This window comes from Henckelia pumila, chromosome 2 (assembly GCF_033568475.1).
Source record: "Henckelia pumila isolate YLH828 chromosome 2, ASM3356847v2, whole genome shotgun sequence".
NCBI classification, from domain to species: Eukaryota; Viridiplantae; Streptophyta; class Magnoliopsida; order Lamiales; family Gesneriaceae; genus Henckelia; species Henckelia pumila.
The window spans coordinates 42,432,115-42,448,508 of record NC_133121.1 but is presented as its reverse complement, the minus strand read 5'-3'; the positions used below and the strand labels follow the sequence as shown (position 1 = coordinate 42,448,508).

General features: G+C 37.6%; 1 protein-coding gene and 1 long non-coding RNA gene across 2 annotated transcripts; one reads left to right on the top strand and one right to left on the bottom strand.

Moving 5' to 3' along the window:
• Window positions 1-4,529: 4,529 nt before the first annotated feature.
• Window positions 4,530-6,420, top strand: LOC140877552 (uncharacterized). Its single transcript, XM_073281091.1, has 3 exons — window positions 4,530-4,815; window positions 4,925-5,704; window positions 5,837-6,420. Exons 1-3 carry the CDS (start codon window positions 4,530-4,532, stop codon window positions 6,418-6,420), a joined length of 1,650 nt encoding a protein of 549 aa, XP_073137192.1.
• Window positions 6,421-12,851: 6,431 nt separating this feature from the next.
• Window positions 12,852-13,862, bottom strand: LOC140877464 (uncharacterized). Its single transcript, XR_012149275.1, has 4 exons — window positions 13,730-13,862; window positions 13,619-13,642; window positions 13,286-13,350; window positions 12,852-13,102 (listed from the first exon to the last, which is right to left on the bottom strand). It is a non-coding gene; the product is annotated as an uncharacterized lncRNA (long non-coding RNA).
• Between the last annotated feature and the right edge of the window lie 2,532 nt (window positions 13,863-16,394).

The window sequence follows — 16,394 nt, the reverse complement described above, 5'->3', positions numbered from 1 at the left end:
AAATCCGTCAAACGAAGAAGGAAGAGACAGAAGCAGTAAATCCACGTTGAGTTCATGCTCCAACACCAAATCAAGAGTTGCTAACTTCTGTATGAGCCAAATCACTCGTACCCCATGATCACGGACCGAAGTCCCTTCACGCATGCGACACGTCATTAGCTCCTTAACAGTAGCGAACCTTTCAGCCCTCGATTGAGCCCCAAAAAGTTCCTTGAGTTGAGCGTGAATGTCAGCAGCATTCACGGTGTCCTCAAATCGCCTCTGGAGTTCATCAGACATCGAGGCTTGCATATAGCATTTGGTCTTGATGTCATGGTCCCACCATGCATCAAGTTTGGCCAATTCCTCCGGACTTACGTCAGCTGGTGCTTCCTTCGGAGGTGATTTCTCTAACACGTAGAGCATCTTCTCCGAAGTCAAGACAATCTTCAACTTCCGGAACCATTCCGTATAGTTTGCGCCAGTCAACTTGTTTTGTTCGAGGATCGAGAATAATGGATTACGCGAATTCATTGTATGAAATACTGAAAAGAAAAACAGACATATATCAATGATTGTTTAAGCAATTTACTAAGACATAAAATAGGCGAATTTAATTTTATGAATCTCACTCCCACTATTTTAACGATTTCACTACCCTCTAGTGAAAACGGGAAACTTTTTTCCTTAGTGAGAACATGGAGTCCAATTGACAAACTTATGGTCCCGAATAATATCAGCCAACCATAATTCTCAAAAGGTAGAGCCCAATTGCTTCCAAAGCAACCCCCATGTATTTACCTCATGTCCAATAAGGGCCCAATAATATGACGCCGTTTATAGTGACATGTCAAGATGACCCATCAATATTAAGTTGTGATGGACGGTCGCCATGTGGATCCCCCAATAATATGAGCCGATCCCATGGGAGTTCCACCCAACTTACAACATGTGTCGATCCAATGTACAGCTTTCCGACGGACGGGCCCCCCCCAATAATATGAGCCGGACCGTATCCGCGGGTAGCATCACATACATTGACCGTTGATGGAAGGTAGGAACATTTAAACAAATTTAAATTTCCTTTATTTATCTTGATATCAATTTTAAATCATATTTAAAATGAGGGATTTTTAATTATGAAAATTTGTCTCATCATTTTTCAATTTATTGTATGCTTGCCGGATTCATACAATTATGTCCAAAACATGCATACAATCATAATATCATATATTATATATAGGATGATCGATTCCATTTCTAATTGACTCGTGGTTGCCAATCACGAGTCTTAGTCCAATCCTAGGTAATATGCAGTATGCAATGCAATCCTATTACATTAGCTTCCAATTTACATTTCTTCGTCTTTATTGTCTGCTGGGCCCACCATCTTCAAATCTTGATCTCCCACTAAATCTAATGTATTTACAATAAATAGCAATGACAAGTAGGGGATACATTTTAGGGGTGGGAACGGGCCATAAACCAAGCCCACTTTTATTACATATGACATTCATATTGGGCCATAAACCAGGCCCATTAATAAAACCAACAACAATAAAACAAATGTAAATTCCTAACATACACCTACAAAATTGGTCATGGCAATCGATCATCCTTATCCAATAACATTTAATTCAAAATTAATTTATTGGATATCATGCATATGGCAATTTAAATTTAAACAGGATAAAATCATATTTTATATATAAAATCATATTTTACATATAAAATCATATTTTACCTTTTATTAAATAAAATCATATTTTATCTACAGAATCTAATTTTATAGATAAAATCATATTTTACTTAATATATACATAAGATCAAATCTTATCATCAATTGTACCAAAAATAATTGATTTCAAAATTCAATTTAAGGATAAAATATTAAAATTTTCCAAAAATTCAAATTTATCCAAAAATCAATTTTAAAATTTTCGGACTCGAACAATTCGATCCGATGCCTCGTGAACCAATCAAAAACAATTTTTGACCGGACCAAAAATAAAATTTTAACACATTAAAATTAATTTCAATAAAAATAATAATTTTTCCCGCGGGCCGCCCGGGACACTCCCGGGCCGGCCCGCACCCGTGGGCGCGGGCCGGGGCAGCCCGGCTGCCCCTTTAGGGCAGCGACAATCGCTGCCCTGGGCGGCGCCGTGCGCCGCCCTGGGCAGCGCCGAGCGCTGCCCTGCGCAGCGCTGAGCGCTGCCCCTGGGCGGCGACGTGCGCCGCCCCTTTGGGCGGCGCCGTGCGCCGCCCGGGGCAGCGACCGTCGCTGCCCCACCGGGCAGCGATCCAATCGCTGCCCGGGTTTTGCCCGAAAAAAAAAATTTTTTTTTTATTTAAAATATTTATTTTGTTTTAAAAAACCAAGACTCAAAAATTTTTGTACAATCGATTAATTTAATCGTTTGATCTGAGCAACCTGGCTTTGATATCACTTTTGGAAAACTGGCGTTCTCAGATCAATCACGATTGATACCCGGTGCAGCGGAAGTTTAAAAATTTTATTATGGAACAATTCCATAGTGTGGGTATCAATCGTTTAACGATTAAATTATAAGTGTGTGTAAAATTAAATAACTATTATTAAATTTTACCTTCAATCTCGAAGCGAGATTATTGGACACCACACAGATTTCTCTGCGCTTCTTGTATCTCCCTGGAACTGATGAATATTCTGTCCTTCAATCAGGTCCACGAATGGAGGTTTAATCCCTCTGATAGATTGCACTAGAAAATCTATCAGAAGTTTTCTACGAAGAGAATAAACCAATTTGATTCGCTATTCCAGACTGCAATTCAAAATCACAGACCGGAATTTCTCACGCAGAGAAGGGAGGGGGGCGGCCGAATTTGAGAGAGAGGAGGCTAGGGTTTTCGAAAAACCTGTCTCAAATTATGACCAGTTGTGTGTAATTTCTGTACTGCAATAACTTATTTATAATGCAGGCCACTAACACCTTAGGGCCCATTAGTCATAAGTTGAGGCCCGACAAGCAAAACCCGCATGTTCAGAAATTAATATAAAATTCATCGTGACTCCGATTGATAAACCGATTTTACCAATGTGCACAGAAACCATTTCTGCACATTTTAAAGTCAAGATAAATTTTCCTGAATCCGAATTCAGTGGTTTCCAAAAATGTACATCCCTATGTCATTTTAGGAAATCCTACTCCCTTACTCTTATTTAAGAAGTCCAACTTCTTTATTCATTAAATTTAACTCTTTAAATTTAACTATCTCAACGGGGATTAAAACTCCATTACACTGTGTGACCCTCAATGGTTCAGGGATACAGCTAGCCGTGGGCTCACAACTCCTTGTGACTCGGAACAACACTTTCCGACTTGCCCAACGAATCATGGTAAAGCGCCTAGCAACATCTCCCCATGATTCCCTAGGTATCACTGATAGTGCCTACAAGAACCAGTAGATTTTGGTTAGCGTACAGTACGGTCCCTTCATCCATATATCCCGATCGAATCAACAACCATTGGTATATCGAGAGTCGCTCAAGATTCGATAACTATGCAATACATCTTGAAGATCAAATTAGTGACATCGCATGTGCTACTAAGAAACCATTTCTTAAATCACATCAAGTACTCTGGCCAGAGATTCGTCACACTAATATCTCCTCAAATCGCATAGGATATCCACACTCGCAAGTATGTGGTGAATCCTTGACAACAATGCATCGACTCCTATATGTGTTGTAACTGTACCCAATCCCGACACCTGATGACCCCCATAGAGTCGGTAAACGAGTCAAAGCACAGTACTAGCATATAGAGTCTCCATGATGTTTCAAGTAGTAAGGACTAATGGTGTACAACCAAAACCGCGGACTTTATCCACTCGATAAGTGATAACCACTTGGAAAGTCCGGATAGGGTAGTTCGATTATTCATCCTATGAATATCCATTTGCATGCTTCGATCATCTCCATGTTCCCTACCAATGAAACGTGGTACTCCGCATCGCAAATGCTAGTCTCAAACTCGAGCGATCCTTATCCTTATTATCGGACGGCTCAATCGACTAGTTTAGAATATACAGTGACTATAAGATGTATTTCATGATAGACATCCCCATGTTCTACCACATCTTACATACACTATAGTATATTCAAGGTTTTTATCAAAACAACAATAGTATATCATAATATAACAATATGAAGAAAGATAAAGTCATTGCCATTAATAAAAGTGTAAATTATATTAAACAAAAGATCGTTTGTACAAAGAGTCATCAAAGCCCATAGCCACTGTTGGCTCACTGGGCACCCACTCTTTCAGGATCATATTCGAGGGTGAAAGCACACTTGTTAAAACAAAAAAGGTGTTGGAATTGCTTGTTGTGCAGCTGTTACAATGGATCAAATCAGGCATATGCAAAATCTTGTGGATGACGCGGAATTTAGAAAGAAGAATGCTAAACCGAAAGAAGTTCCACTGCCTTCCTCATCCGTATCATAAAGCGTGGCTTCAAAATCCTCATTTAGTGATCCTTTTTCCTCGCAAATTGATGATCCAATGAAGAAGAGGAAACCACTTGGCCCTCTTGAAAACGCTTTTAACTTGAATGCTAGAGATGAGCTCCACTTTGAAATTGCTAGGTTGTTTTACACCGGGGGATTATCTTTCAATATTGCCAGGAATCCTCATTATGTTCGTGCTTTCAGTTTGGCCACTCAACGAACGATTCCAGGTTATCTTCCAACCGGATACAATTTATTGAGAACTTCACTTCTTGAAAAAGAAAAATCCCATATTGAAAAGTTGTTGGAGCCAACAAAATCAGCTTGGAAACAAAAAAAGAGTTAGTATTTGTAGTGATGGGTGGTCAGATGTGCAAAGAAGACCGCTAATTAATATCATGGCTGTGTGTGAGAGTGGTCCTATGTTTCTAAAAGATATAAATTGTGAAGGTGAGTACAAAGATAAAACTCTCATCTCGAAGTTGCTGATCAATGCCATAAATGAAGTGGGGCATCAGAATGTTGTCCAAGTAGTCACCGATAATGCTCCGGTATGCAAAGCTGCAGGGTTACTCGTTGAGGTAAAGTACCCACACATATTTTGGACTCTTTGTGTTGTGCACAGACTGAATCTTGCTTTGAAGAATATTTGTGCACCGACTGACTCATTGCAAAACAAAGAAGCTTTTGATGAATGTAAGTGGATAGCAGAAGTAGCAAGTGATGCTTCAATGATCAAGAATTTTATAATGAATCACAATATGAGATTATCGATGTTCAATGAAAACTCAAACTTGAAGATGCTATCACTTGCGGATACTCGATTTGCTTCTACGATCATTATGCTTAAAAGATTTAGAGAAATCAAGAAATGTCTTGAAAACATGGTGATTAGTGAAAGATGGGATCTGTACAAGGAGGATGATGTAGTAAAGGCCAGAGTAATTAAATATAAGATATTGGATGATCAGTTTTGGGAAAAAATTGATTATATTCTTACTTTCACATTTCCAATTTATGAGATGCTAAGGAAAGCAGACACTTATCAACCTTGTCTTTATTTAGTCTATGAGTGGTGGGATGAAATGATAGAGAAAATGAGGGTTGCTATCTCGAAGGGGCCTCAGAGAGGAGATTCGAAGTTTTATGAGGTGGTTCATAATATTTTGGTGGAGCGATGGAATAAAAGCAATACACCCCTTCATTGTTTGGCGCATTCTTTGTATCCAAGTTACAACTCTAAACAATTTAAAATTTCAGTTTTAGCAAACTAAAAATATTAGACTATTAGTTCATGATTCATGTTAAACTATTGATATTTTTTTCTTTTCATATAGGTATTATAGCAATGAGTGGCTCAAGAATCTTCTAATCGTCTTCCTCCGCATAGGGACATCGAAGTTTCAAGGGAAAGGAAAAAATGCATTAAAAAATATTACTCCAATACTTCCGAGAGAAGAAATGTCAATGAGGAGTTTGCCTCTTTTTCAGCTGCCATTGATGATTTTTCTGATAATGATTCAATGTGTGATCGAGGTTTGATGTCTCCGACTAAGTGGTGGGTTATTCATGGTGCTTCTGCACCAACTCTTCAAAGTTTAGCTTTAAAGCTACTTGGGCAACCTTCTTCTTCTTGTTGTTGTGAGAGAAATTGGAGCAATTACAGTTTCATTCACTCACTGAAAAGAAACAAAATAACGCCACAAAGAGCAGAAGATTTGATGTATGTTCACTACAATCTTCGTCTTTTATCTAGAAGGAGTCCACATTATCGTGAAGGAGAAAGTAAGATGTGGGATGTTGGAGCAGATGGATTGGATTCCATGGACATGGAGGGTGCTGCTATCCTTGAAATTGCCAATTTATCTCTTGATGAACCTGAATTGGAGTCAGTCTTATTTACTGATGAAGGCCGTGTTGGTGATGAGACCGACATGGAAGTTTGATTTCTTTTACTTATTTAAGATGGATTTGGTGATTTCTATTTTGTTATGTTTTCTTTTTTGTTTGTAATGGATATTATGATTGATGAATTATGATTTTTTATTTTTAGGATTTTTAATTTTTAATACTGAATTTATATAAATATATATAATATTATTTTTTTAATCATAGCCGTATGTCCTAGCCGTATCGTGTCTTATATTTTCAAAATTATCCATATCGTATCCGATCTGATACACGTATCCGTATCCATGCAACATAGGATGAAAGTGAGGACAAAAATGAATCAACGTTTGAGCAATCAGTACATGCAAAAGCTGATGAAAATTTGAAGATGCAGATTACTCTGATATGAAAAAGACTAGTCGGAATTGATGGATAACTTCGATGAGATTGATGGTGGTTGTGGGAATTGAAGTATATATCTCAGAACCCATGAAAATAAAGAATAGGCTTTCCATCTGTACGTAGCAGGAAAAAAGAATTTGAAGATGAAAAATCTAGACATTTTTGTGCAGACAAAGTAAGAACTAGAGTCACCAAAGAGACTCAATCTTTGCAAGAGTTACCACTGAGATTCCTTTTATGGACCTTCATTGTCTCTATCAATGGATGAAGTTTCCTAAGAGTACTTTAGCTTCCAAATCTACAGCCGGAAGAATCGAATCATTCAATCCGTGGAGTACATGAATGAATCACTTGATTCAATCAGCTATTGCTTCAAATCGGCCATCTGTACCAGAGATTTGTACAACGAAACGTGGAAGTTTTTCTGGTGAAAACAAGCTCACAGATGAGGAATTGTCCCGTACCTCTCCTCTGTTCTTCTTGCATCTCATTTTGTCAAGTACTTTCCAGTCATATAATTACTTAACTGATCGATCTTCCACTATCAAGATTAAAGATACATTTAATTTCTATCTACTAAGATAAGGTTTGAGAGAGCTTCTAGAAAGCACTTATCAGCTTTTTTTTAACAAAATTTTGAAATTTTATGAAATTTCGTTGACGAAAAGCTGATAAGTGTTTTATAAAAGCTCTTCCAAACACTACCTAATTCAATTGTGTTTCATTATGGCTTCATATTACAAGATACACAAATACACAATGCATCCTTTGATGGGGATTGATGCACCAAAGAAGAAAAACATCCAAATAAAAAGTTTCTGTACAAACTGTTGTCTCGATTTGATGAAACTGTGTTGGAACCGTTAGATAACCATAGTTGATACTTGATAATATATATATATAGGAAACACGATTTTAGACACGGTACTTATGGAACATCCTAAAATTTTCACCTCATGCAGTTCTTTGTTGGGGGGTTGGCTCAGTAGATTTCTTTGATATGATAGGCCTAAAAAGAGTGTAAGGCTTGTACAAATTCAAGACAGTTGCACAACTCTTCGAAGCTTTGAGTTTGCTTCTATATGGAGTTGTAGTTTTCTTCGCCAAATCTTCTATGCTTGTCACTCTCGACAGTGTTGTAAAAGACTCTGATTTCCCTACATAAAATTTTGATAGCCCTTTTCTGCATATGTAACAGTGTAAAATAAATAATATTGATGTAAATTAAAATTATTTAGTAGGATAGAAATAAATTAAATGGTTCTCTTTTCTTTCAAATTAAAAAGCATTCCAAAACTCTAAAACATTGCTAATCCATTAATTATCTTAAATCCGGAAAGATTCGAGCACTCGTAGCTCAAACTTTTCGAAATAAAAAGAAAATATTACTGGTAAATTATTATTATGCAAATTGAAAGATTAAGATTCCACTTACTTGATGGGCAATTGTGCCATCAACTCTGAAAAGTCATACGAAGTGCTCCGACTCGAATTGGAAGTAGATGCATCATCCGTTGTATCACACGAAGATGAAAATGATTCCGATTCATCCGAAAGCATTAATGAATCATCCTCTATTGAGGATGTCGATGAATCTTGATCGATGTTCTTGATATGATCTCGATTTCGAAACAGTCGATGAATCTTGCCTTCTGCCATGCTTAAAGCACCTTAAAAAATGGTGTGATTAAGAGGGAAAAAAGGATCAAAAACTAGCATAAACTCAAAACCTCAAGTGTCATATACTATATATATGTATTGTTTTAATATTTGAAACATGAAGCTTTTGTGACCATGCAAAGGGAACACATACTAATTTAAGAGGATAAAATATTTTTTTTGGTCCAATAACTTTATTTTTTTTGGGTTTTGGCTCATTAACTTTTTCGATGTGGGTTTTGGTACATTAACTTTTTATTTTCAGTGATTTTTGGTCCAAGTGCATACGTGTCACCTTTTGATTGGTCCACGTCATCATTTTGGACCAACCAGGAGTTGACACGTATACAGTTTTGACCAAAAATCATATATACCAAAATAGACATGGGAAAAGTTAATGGACCAAAACCAAAATATGGATAATTTACTAAATCAAAAAACTTATTTTCCCAATAATAAAACATAACCGCATGTAGCAGGAAAGTTCCATGTTATCGGGTCAAGGAACTGACACGTGGGATATGGCCTATATTAAGTTCTTATTGCATATATTTAATTTAAAACAAAAAAAAGGAGCTCCCTCGTAAGCTTTAAAAATAAAAAATAAAAATAATAAAAAAAGGAGCTCTCCCGTAAGCTGACTAATTTTGTGTTTTCATGGTGATTAGGTCAAATTAGAGAAATCTCTCTAGTCTTGATAATTTTAAAGTGTATTTATCTATTTGGCATCAATTTTTCCCCTTTTTATAGGGATAGCCTTATCTTGATAGCCGACATTATCTTTTGTGATGGGTTTGACATGAATTATTATTGACTTTGGGATAAGTTCTACAGCTTGTGCCTTGTGGGCAATATCATATCCAAGTTAACATCTTAAATTAACAAGGGATTTTATTTATGATGAATAATTCGAAATTGATGAATTTTTTATGATATAATTTTGAATATAATTGATTATTAAGACGGATTTTTGATTAAAATAGATATTTCGTTTTTATTTATCCAAATATTTGTATCTTGTAATTGTACTCTATAAATAGAATTTCGAAAATCGTTTCGAGTCATGCTCGGAACTCACTTTTCTCTCTATTCTCTACTCTGCTCTCTTTTATCATTAAATTTATAACACTTTATGAGTACGAATAGGGGTGAGCAAAATATTGGTCAAACCGAAAAAATCGATCGAACCGAAAAGTGTATGGGAACTGGAGGGTGGTAGGAGAGCCAGATAACAGATTTTTGTGAATAGAAAGAACGCATAAGGCATGTGTGAGGGCCCGTTCCTGATTAGTATTTAATGATCATGCAATCAGGAGTAATTAATGTAAATAGCGAAAACGAGATAAAATTTTGCTTTCGGGCCTACCGAAAATTCGGCATGACCTCCCCGTAAATCGGACATACCAGGGAAAATCTGTAACGTCCCACTGTATCAAGACGGGTCTTTTCAGCGTGCTTATATCCTCACTCACACGCACCCTGAGAAACTTCCCAGGGGGTCACCCATCCTATAATTGCCCCAAGTCAAACACGCTTAACTTTAGAGTTCTTATGTGATGAGCTCCCGAAAAGAAGATGCACCTTCTTGATATGAACAGTACATATCAAATCTTTTTAAACCCTCCTCAACTATGTAGTCCCATACCTACACAGTCTCAGAATCCCCTCTCATTCCGGCACGGGATCGGTTCATTCATGTCTCCCTCCGCCTAGAAGCCTACCAGGAGCCGCTCATTGTCCGTGCAACCTCTTGGCACCGGCGATCACTCCCTGCCTCTTCAGCCCCGGGCGTCACATAATATAAAATATAAAATTTTAAAACTCCAAATAAAAGTTAAAATCTGATAACTTAAATTAAAAATATAAAAATCCCGAAATTACAATTTAAGGAAATTTTAAAAATAATTAAAAGTCAAAACCTAACCTACCTAAACCCTTCAACCGATCACTTAGCCGCCTCCATCAGTTCTCACCCCCATCTCCATCGTGTTCTTCAAGTTCTTCAGCCTCTATAGCTCGATTTTGAAGCTTCCAAGTCGGTTGTCATCGTCCCGTCGTCCCGGAATCGTTCTACGCACTACTTTATCTTCAAACTACGGTGCAAGACATGATTTTTCTTCCCTATTTTCGTACCTATCAGATATTAAAGTGTGTGCAATGTGTAGGCATCGAAATTTCAAAGTTTTTCAGAAAAAAATTTGATCTAGGTTGAAGACGCACGGTTCTTTGATGTTTTCATGATTCATGTTCACGTTTTGATGCCATGGGTGCGTTCTAGCTGCTGGCCAGGGTCCTTAGGGTGTCCTAGGTGTGTCTGGACTCGAATGGCTCGAATGACTCGAGCCAAACGAGCCCAGGGAACCAACTGCTGCAGATCGGCCAAGAGGAGTCGCAGATTAGGGTTCTGTGGAAGGGGCTTCGGGTTCGGTGCGTGGAGCTGCATGGGGCCAGGGCTAGGGTCAGGTTCGGACCGTCCAGACGTGGGCTACGTCTGGGCGGCGGCGCTCCGGCCAGGGGTGGCAGGAGTAGGCCGGCAGCGGCCAACGAGCGGCTGCTGCTCACGGCCGCAACAGAATCAGGAATAGGGGGGGTTCGGGCTAGGGTTTCAGGGTGGTTCCGGGTCGGGTCTTGGGTCCGAGTCGGGTCTGGTAGTAAGTGGGTTAAGTTAGTTGGGTCCGGGTCCGGGTTAAGTTAGTTAGGATCGGGTATTTTATTTTTAAGTTAATTAATGAATTTAAGAGTTTAATTGGGCTAATTAGATTAACTTAATTAATGGGCTTCACTTAAGTTATTATTTGGGCTTAATTAAATTAATTTAAGTTAGTCCAATAATTTTTATGGGCTTGGGGGCCCATGGAAGTTATTGGGCCAGTCTTTGGGCTTTTAGGCCCATTGGGCCAGAATGGGTTGTTAATTGGCTTGAATTATTTAATTGGGCTTAGAATAATTTTATTGGGCTTAAGTATGTTAATGGGCCAGTCTCAGCGTTAATGGGCCAGTCTCAGTGTCAATGGGCCAGATTTAAGTAAATGGGCTTGAGAGTTTAGGGCCAGCAGTCCATTACAATCCATGAGAAATTGCATGTGTCCTGATTATATATTTAATTATTTTTATGCATTGAAGTTATTTTAATATGTATATGTTAGTATGAAATTAAATTAAATATATATGAAGGACACACACATTTTATTTAAGTACATGCATTCATGAAATAATTTTTATGCATGATTTAATGTTTAAGGTTGAGCAAAAAAAAATAATTTTATGTTGGAAGTTGAAGTAGTGTGACAATTTAAGGGGGATTCGTCCCCATATGTGAACTATTGAAGGACAGTTTACTGCCAATTTAAGAGGTGATTCGTCACCGCCACGTACGTTGGTTTCCACGCTGATCAGTATTTGATGTATGATTTAAGGTTACACTATGGATACAACCATGCGATGTTAGAAAATAATTTGCTCAACAATGTTTATGTATTAAGTATGATTATGATATTTAAGTTAAATTAAGTTATGTTATGTCGTGATGTTATTTTAAGCATGCTCACTCATGTATATGTTATGTATTAGTATTAAAGTGATTTAAATTATTTTAAATCCTTGTTATGTTAGCATGTTGGGCTTCTAGGCTCACTACACTGGTATGGTGCAGGTGATCACGTAGAGGATGTAGTACCCACCGGAGGCGAGGACATATGAGCAGACTGGCAGTGATCCCCGTGACCGTGATAGATGTCTGAGTCACATTGCATGTTTTGAATACTTTAGCATGTTATACATTTTAATTATTTTCAGTGGTTGTGGTTTGAAATATTTTATTTAAATATTTTCAGTGCATGCAAACTTTAATCATTTTATTTATGCAGTATTTTAATTCGATATTTGACTCAGATATTTATTTTATTAAAGAATGCATTTTTATTTGAGTTATTTATTTATTTATTTATTTTTAAATCTTTTTATTCTGTGCATATATGTATGGGCATATATGTACATATTTTATTTAGTAAATATAAAAAAATATATATATATTTCCGCATATTTATTTATTAATTAGAGTTAGGGTCGTTTCAAAATCAAAAACTCAAACAGCAATACAATACTCGAAAATAGTGTCCAATTCGACAACACACAAGCCTACAGCCACACTGGCCAAGACTAAACACATGCAAGCCGGCAAGGCTAAACACATCAACAAGCAAATTCCAACGTCGCATCTACGGCAAGGCTAAACACATCAACAATATAGATACACGGGGCATCTCCCCGGCAAATAAAAGACTCCAATAATAATATATAATAACTGAGAACTCACAATGACTCAATACCCTCCCTAGGCTCCACTGGCAGATGTACCACCAGAGGCAACAGAACCACCTGTATTACCTGCCATGGCAATAACAACAAAACCATAGCAGTCCCGAGGGACAGGGGTCAAACCCCAGTACGAAGATCAAATAAATTACAGAAAAATAAATGATATGTAAAACAACTAATGCAATGCAAGTGAATGGTACCAAGGAACATCGGATATCAAAATCTGGATCCAAAGAACAATAGCTAATATGTGGCCACCTGTGCTAGGGGGACAGTTCAAAGACTGCGCGGACCTGCATCAGTACGCGTCAAGGGGGACAGTCTGCAGAACTGCGCGGCCCTTACGCTAGCATCAGATTTCTAGACAACTCATTAAAGAGTGGATAACAATCTCAGAAATAAGAGAATAATGGCTCAATATGAATGCAATGCATCATTTATCACAATCATCATATAAAACATATAAACAAGCCAATACCTCAAGTAGCAATTAGACATTTTACATATCCTCATAAAGGCTGTAAGATAACGATCAATCCGTACCTTAATTGCCAAATAATTACCAAAGTAATTCTTACAAACTTGGTGCAATCCTAATTACTCCAAACCTGAGGCAATTATCATTTCCATTAATTCTAACATATATTTCAACTTCCAAACAATTTAAATATTCAATCCTAGGGTCAAAAATATCCAAATTAATATTCTAAAAAATTCCGATAAATTCCCAAAAATTCCAGAATTATTATATATTAATTCTAAGGTATTCCAAGACCCAAACATTCAATAATTCAACACAATAATTTGAAAATCCCTAATATACACATACTGAATTTTCGAAATAAATTCCAGAAAAATAGGAAATTCGATCTATACCTCAAATCGGATCAAATATAGCACCTACAACCAACAAATAATCATATATCAATTATTTGGATTCGAATTTAACCAAAAATTCCCAAATTCAAACCCTAACTCGAAATATACCTCAAGACTTCGAATTAAAGGTCTAAACAACCGGAATAATACTCTTCCTAGCTCCGGCGACGAACGGCTCCGGCGAACGGCGCAGCTGGTGCGAAATCGAGTTTCGAGCGATGAGATAAAAGCTTACAAAATTGGTACTAAAAGAAAGCTCTCGTCGCGAGGATTCCGAAACTACGCTCGGAATAATTTTTGGAGCAACGACGGAGGAGATATCGGGGTTTGAAGAAACGAAAAATGAAAAGAAAAGGAAGGAAGGAAGAAGGAGAGGACACACACGGGGAGAGAGAAATGAGGGAATACGGTGATATAGTATATTATATGCTTATGTGTGTGTATTTATTTAATTGAGTCCAAAACTTGACCCGGTTAAATTAATTCCAACTCATGTGTGCCATAAAAATTAAATATGTATTTTAATACCGTCTATACACCGATATTTCTAATACATACTTTTAACACACAATTTAATTATCTGGCTTAATTATTTTAATTCACCACTTTAAAATAATTATTATCAAATTTAGCCAAATAATAAGGTAATTAGCATCGGGTCCTTACAATTCTCCCCCACTAAAAGAAGATTTCGTCCTTGAAATCGAACACACACATAATACAACATACAATGTGGTTTAAACATCTACGACTGATAATACATAGGATAATCAGAGTACATGGAAAAATTAACTGCATTCTCAAACAAGTGAGGCCATTCTTTATGCATCTTTGCCTCGATTTCCCATGTAGCCTCTTCTGTCCAATGTCTACTCCACTGAACCATAACCAAAGAAATGGTCTTGTTCCGGAGTTGCTTCTCTCTACGATCAAGAATCTTCACTGGGTACTCGGCATAGCTAAGGGAACTATCCAACTCTACCTCATCGGCCCTCAAGATATGAGATGGATCTGGCTCATACTTCCTCAACATCGACACATGAAACACATCATGTATCGCAGACAAACTCTGCGGCAAGTCCAAACGATAAGCCAAAATACCAATCTTCTCAACAATCACATACGGACCAATATAACGAGGAGCTAGCTTCCCTTTATGCCCAAATCTCATAGTACCACGAAACGGTGAAACTTTCAGGAAAACATAATCACCAACCTGAAATTCTAAAGGTCTACGCCTCTTGTTTGCATAACTAGCTTGACGATCTTGGGCTGCTTTCATTCTTTTACTGATCAAGACAACCTTGTCCTTCATCTCCTGAACGAATTCAGGCATAGCCAATCGCCGTTCTCCTACTTCTTCCCAGCAAGTTGGAGATCTGCACTTTCTTCCATACAAGGCTTCAAAAGGAGCCATTCCAATCGAAGTATGGAAACTGTTATTGTAGGAGAATTCAACCAAAGATAACGATTCTTGCCAACTGCCACTGAAATCCATCACCACAGCTCTCAACATGTCTTCCAATGTTTGGATGGTTCTCTCTGACTGACCATCTGTCTGTGGGTGATAGGCAGTGCTCATCGCTAACTTTGAACCCAAGGCTGATTGAAGACTAGCCCAAAATTTAGAAGTAAATCTTGGATCACGATCAGATACTATGGTTACTGGCACACCATGCAATCTCACCACATTATCAATGTACAACTTAGCCATTTTCTTATAAGGGCAAGTACGATCATATGGAATAAAATGGGCTGATTTTGACAATCTATCAACAATCACCCAAATAGAATTACAACCATGAACAGATCGAGGTAGGTGTGTCACGAAATCCATAGCAATGTGCTCCCAATTCCACTGTGGCACTTCCAGACTGTGTAACATACCACCAGGTCTCATCCTCTCAGCTTTAACCTGTTGGCAAGTCAAACATCTTGCTACAAAGTCTGAAATTTCCTTTTTCATGTCTTCCCACCAAAACTGGGATCGCAAAGCATGATACATCTTCCTATTACCTGGGTGAACACTGTGTCGACTACAATGTGCTTCTCGCAAGATAGCTTCTTTCAAGTCTATCAAATTTGAAACCACAAGTCTTCCTTTAAAACGCAAAATTCCATCTGAAGTGACATCAAACTTATCTGACTGTCCTGTTTGAGACAATTCTTTCAAATTCTGAATATAAGGATCAGTCCTTTGCGCTGTTTTGATGTCAGAAACTATCTGTGGTTCAACTTGAATAAATGAAACTAAAAAGTAGTCACCACTAGGTTGGTAAGTCCAACCTGAAGTCCCCAAGTGCTCATGGACTTTAAAGATTGTAAGAGATGTTAACATTGCATTCTGAACTTTTCGGCTAAGAGCATCTGCAACTAGATTCATCTTACCGGGTTGATACTAAATATCACAATCAAAGTCCTTAAGTAATTCCATCCAACGACGTTGTCTCATGTTCAGATCAGATTGTGTGAAAATATACTTAAGACTTTTGTGATCAGAATATATCACAAACTGTTCTCCGTACAGATAATGACGCCATATTTTCAATGCAAATACAATGGCACCCAACTCTAAATCATGAACTGGATATCGAGTTTCATGAGGCTTCAACTGACATGATGCATAAGCAATAACTCGCTCATGCTGCATCAAAACACATCCAAGTCCATTTAGAGAAGCATCTGTACAGACGACAAACCCACTTGAACCCGAAGGTAAAACTAAAACAGGGGCTGTGGTTAACTTTTCTTTCAAAGTCTGAAAACTAGTTTC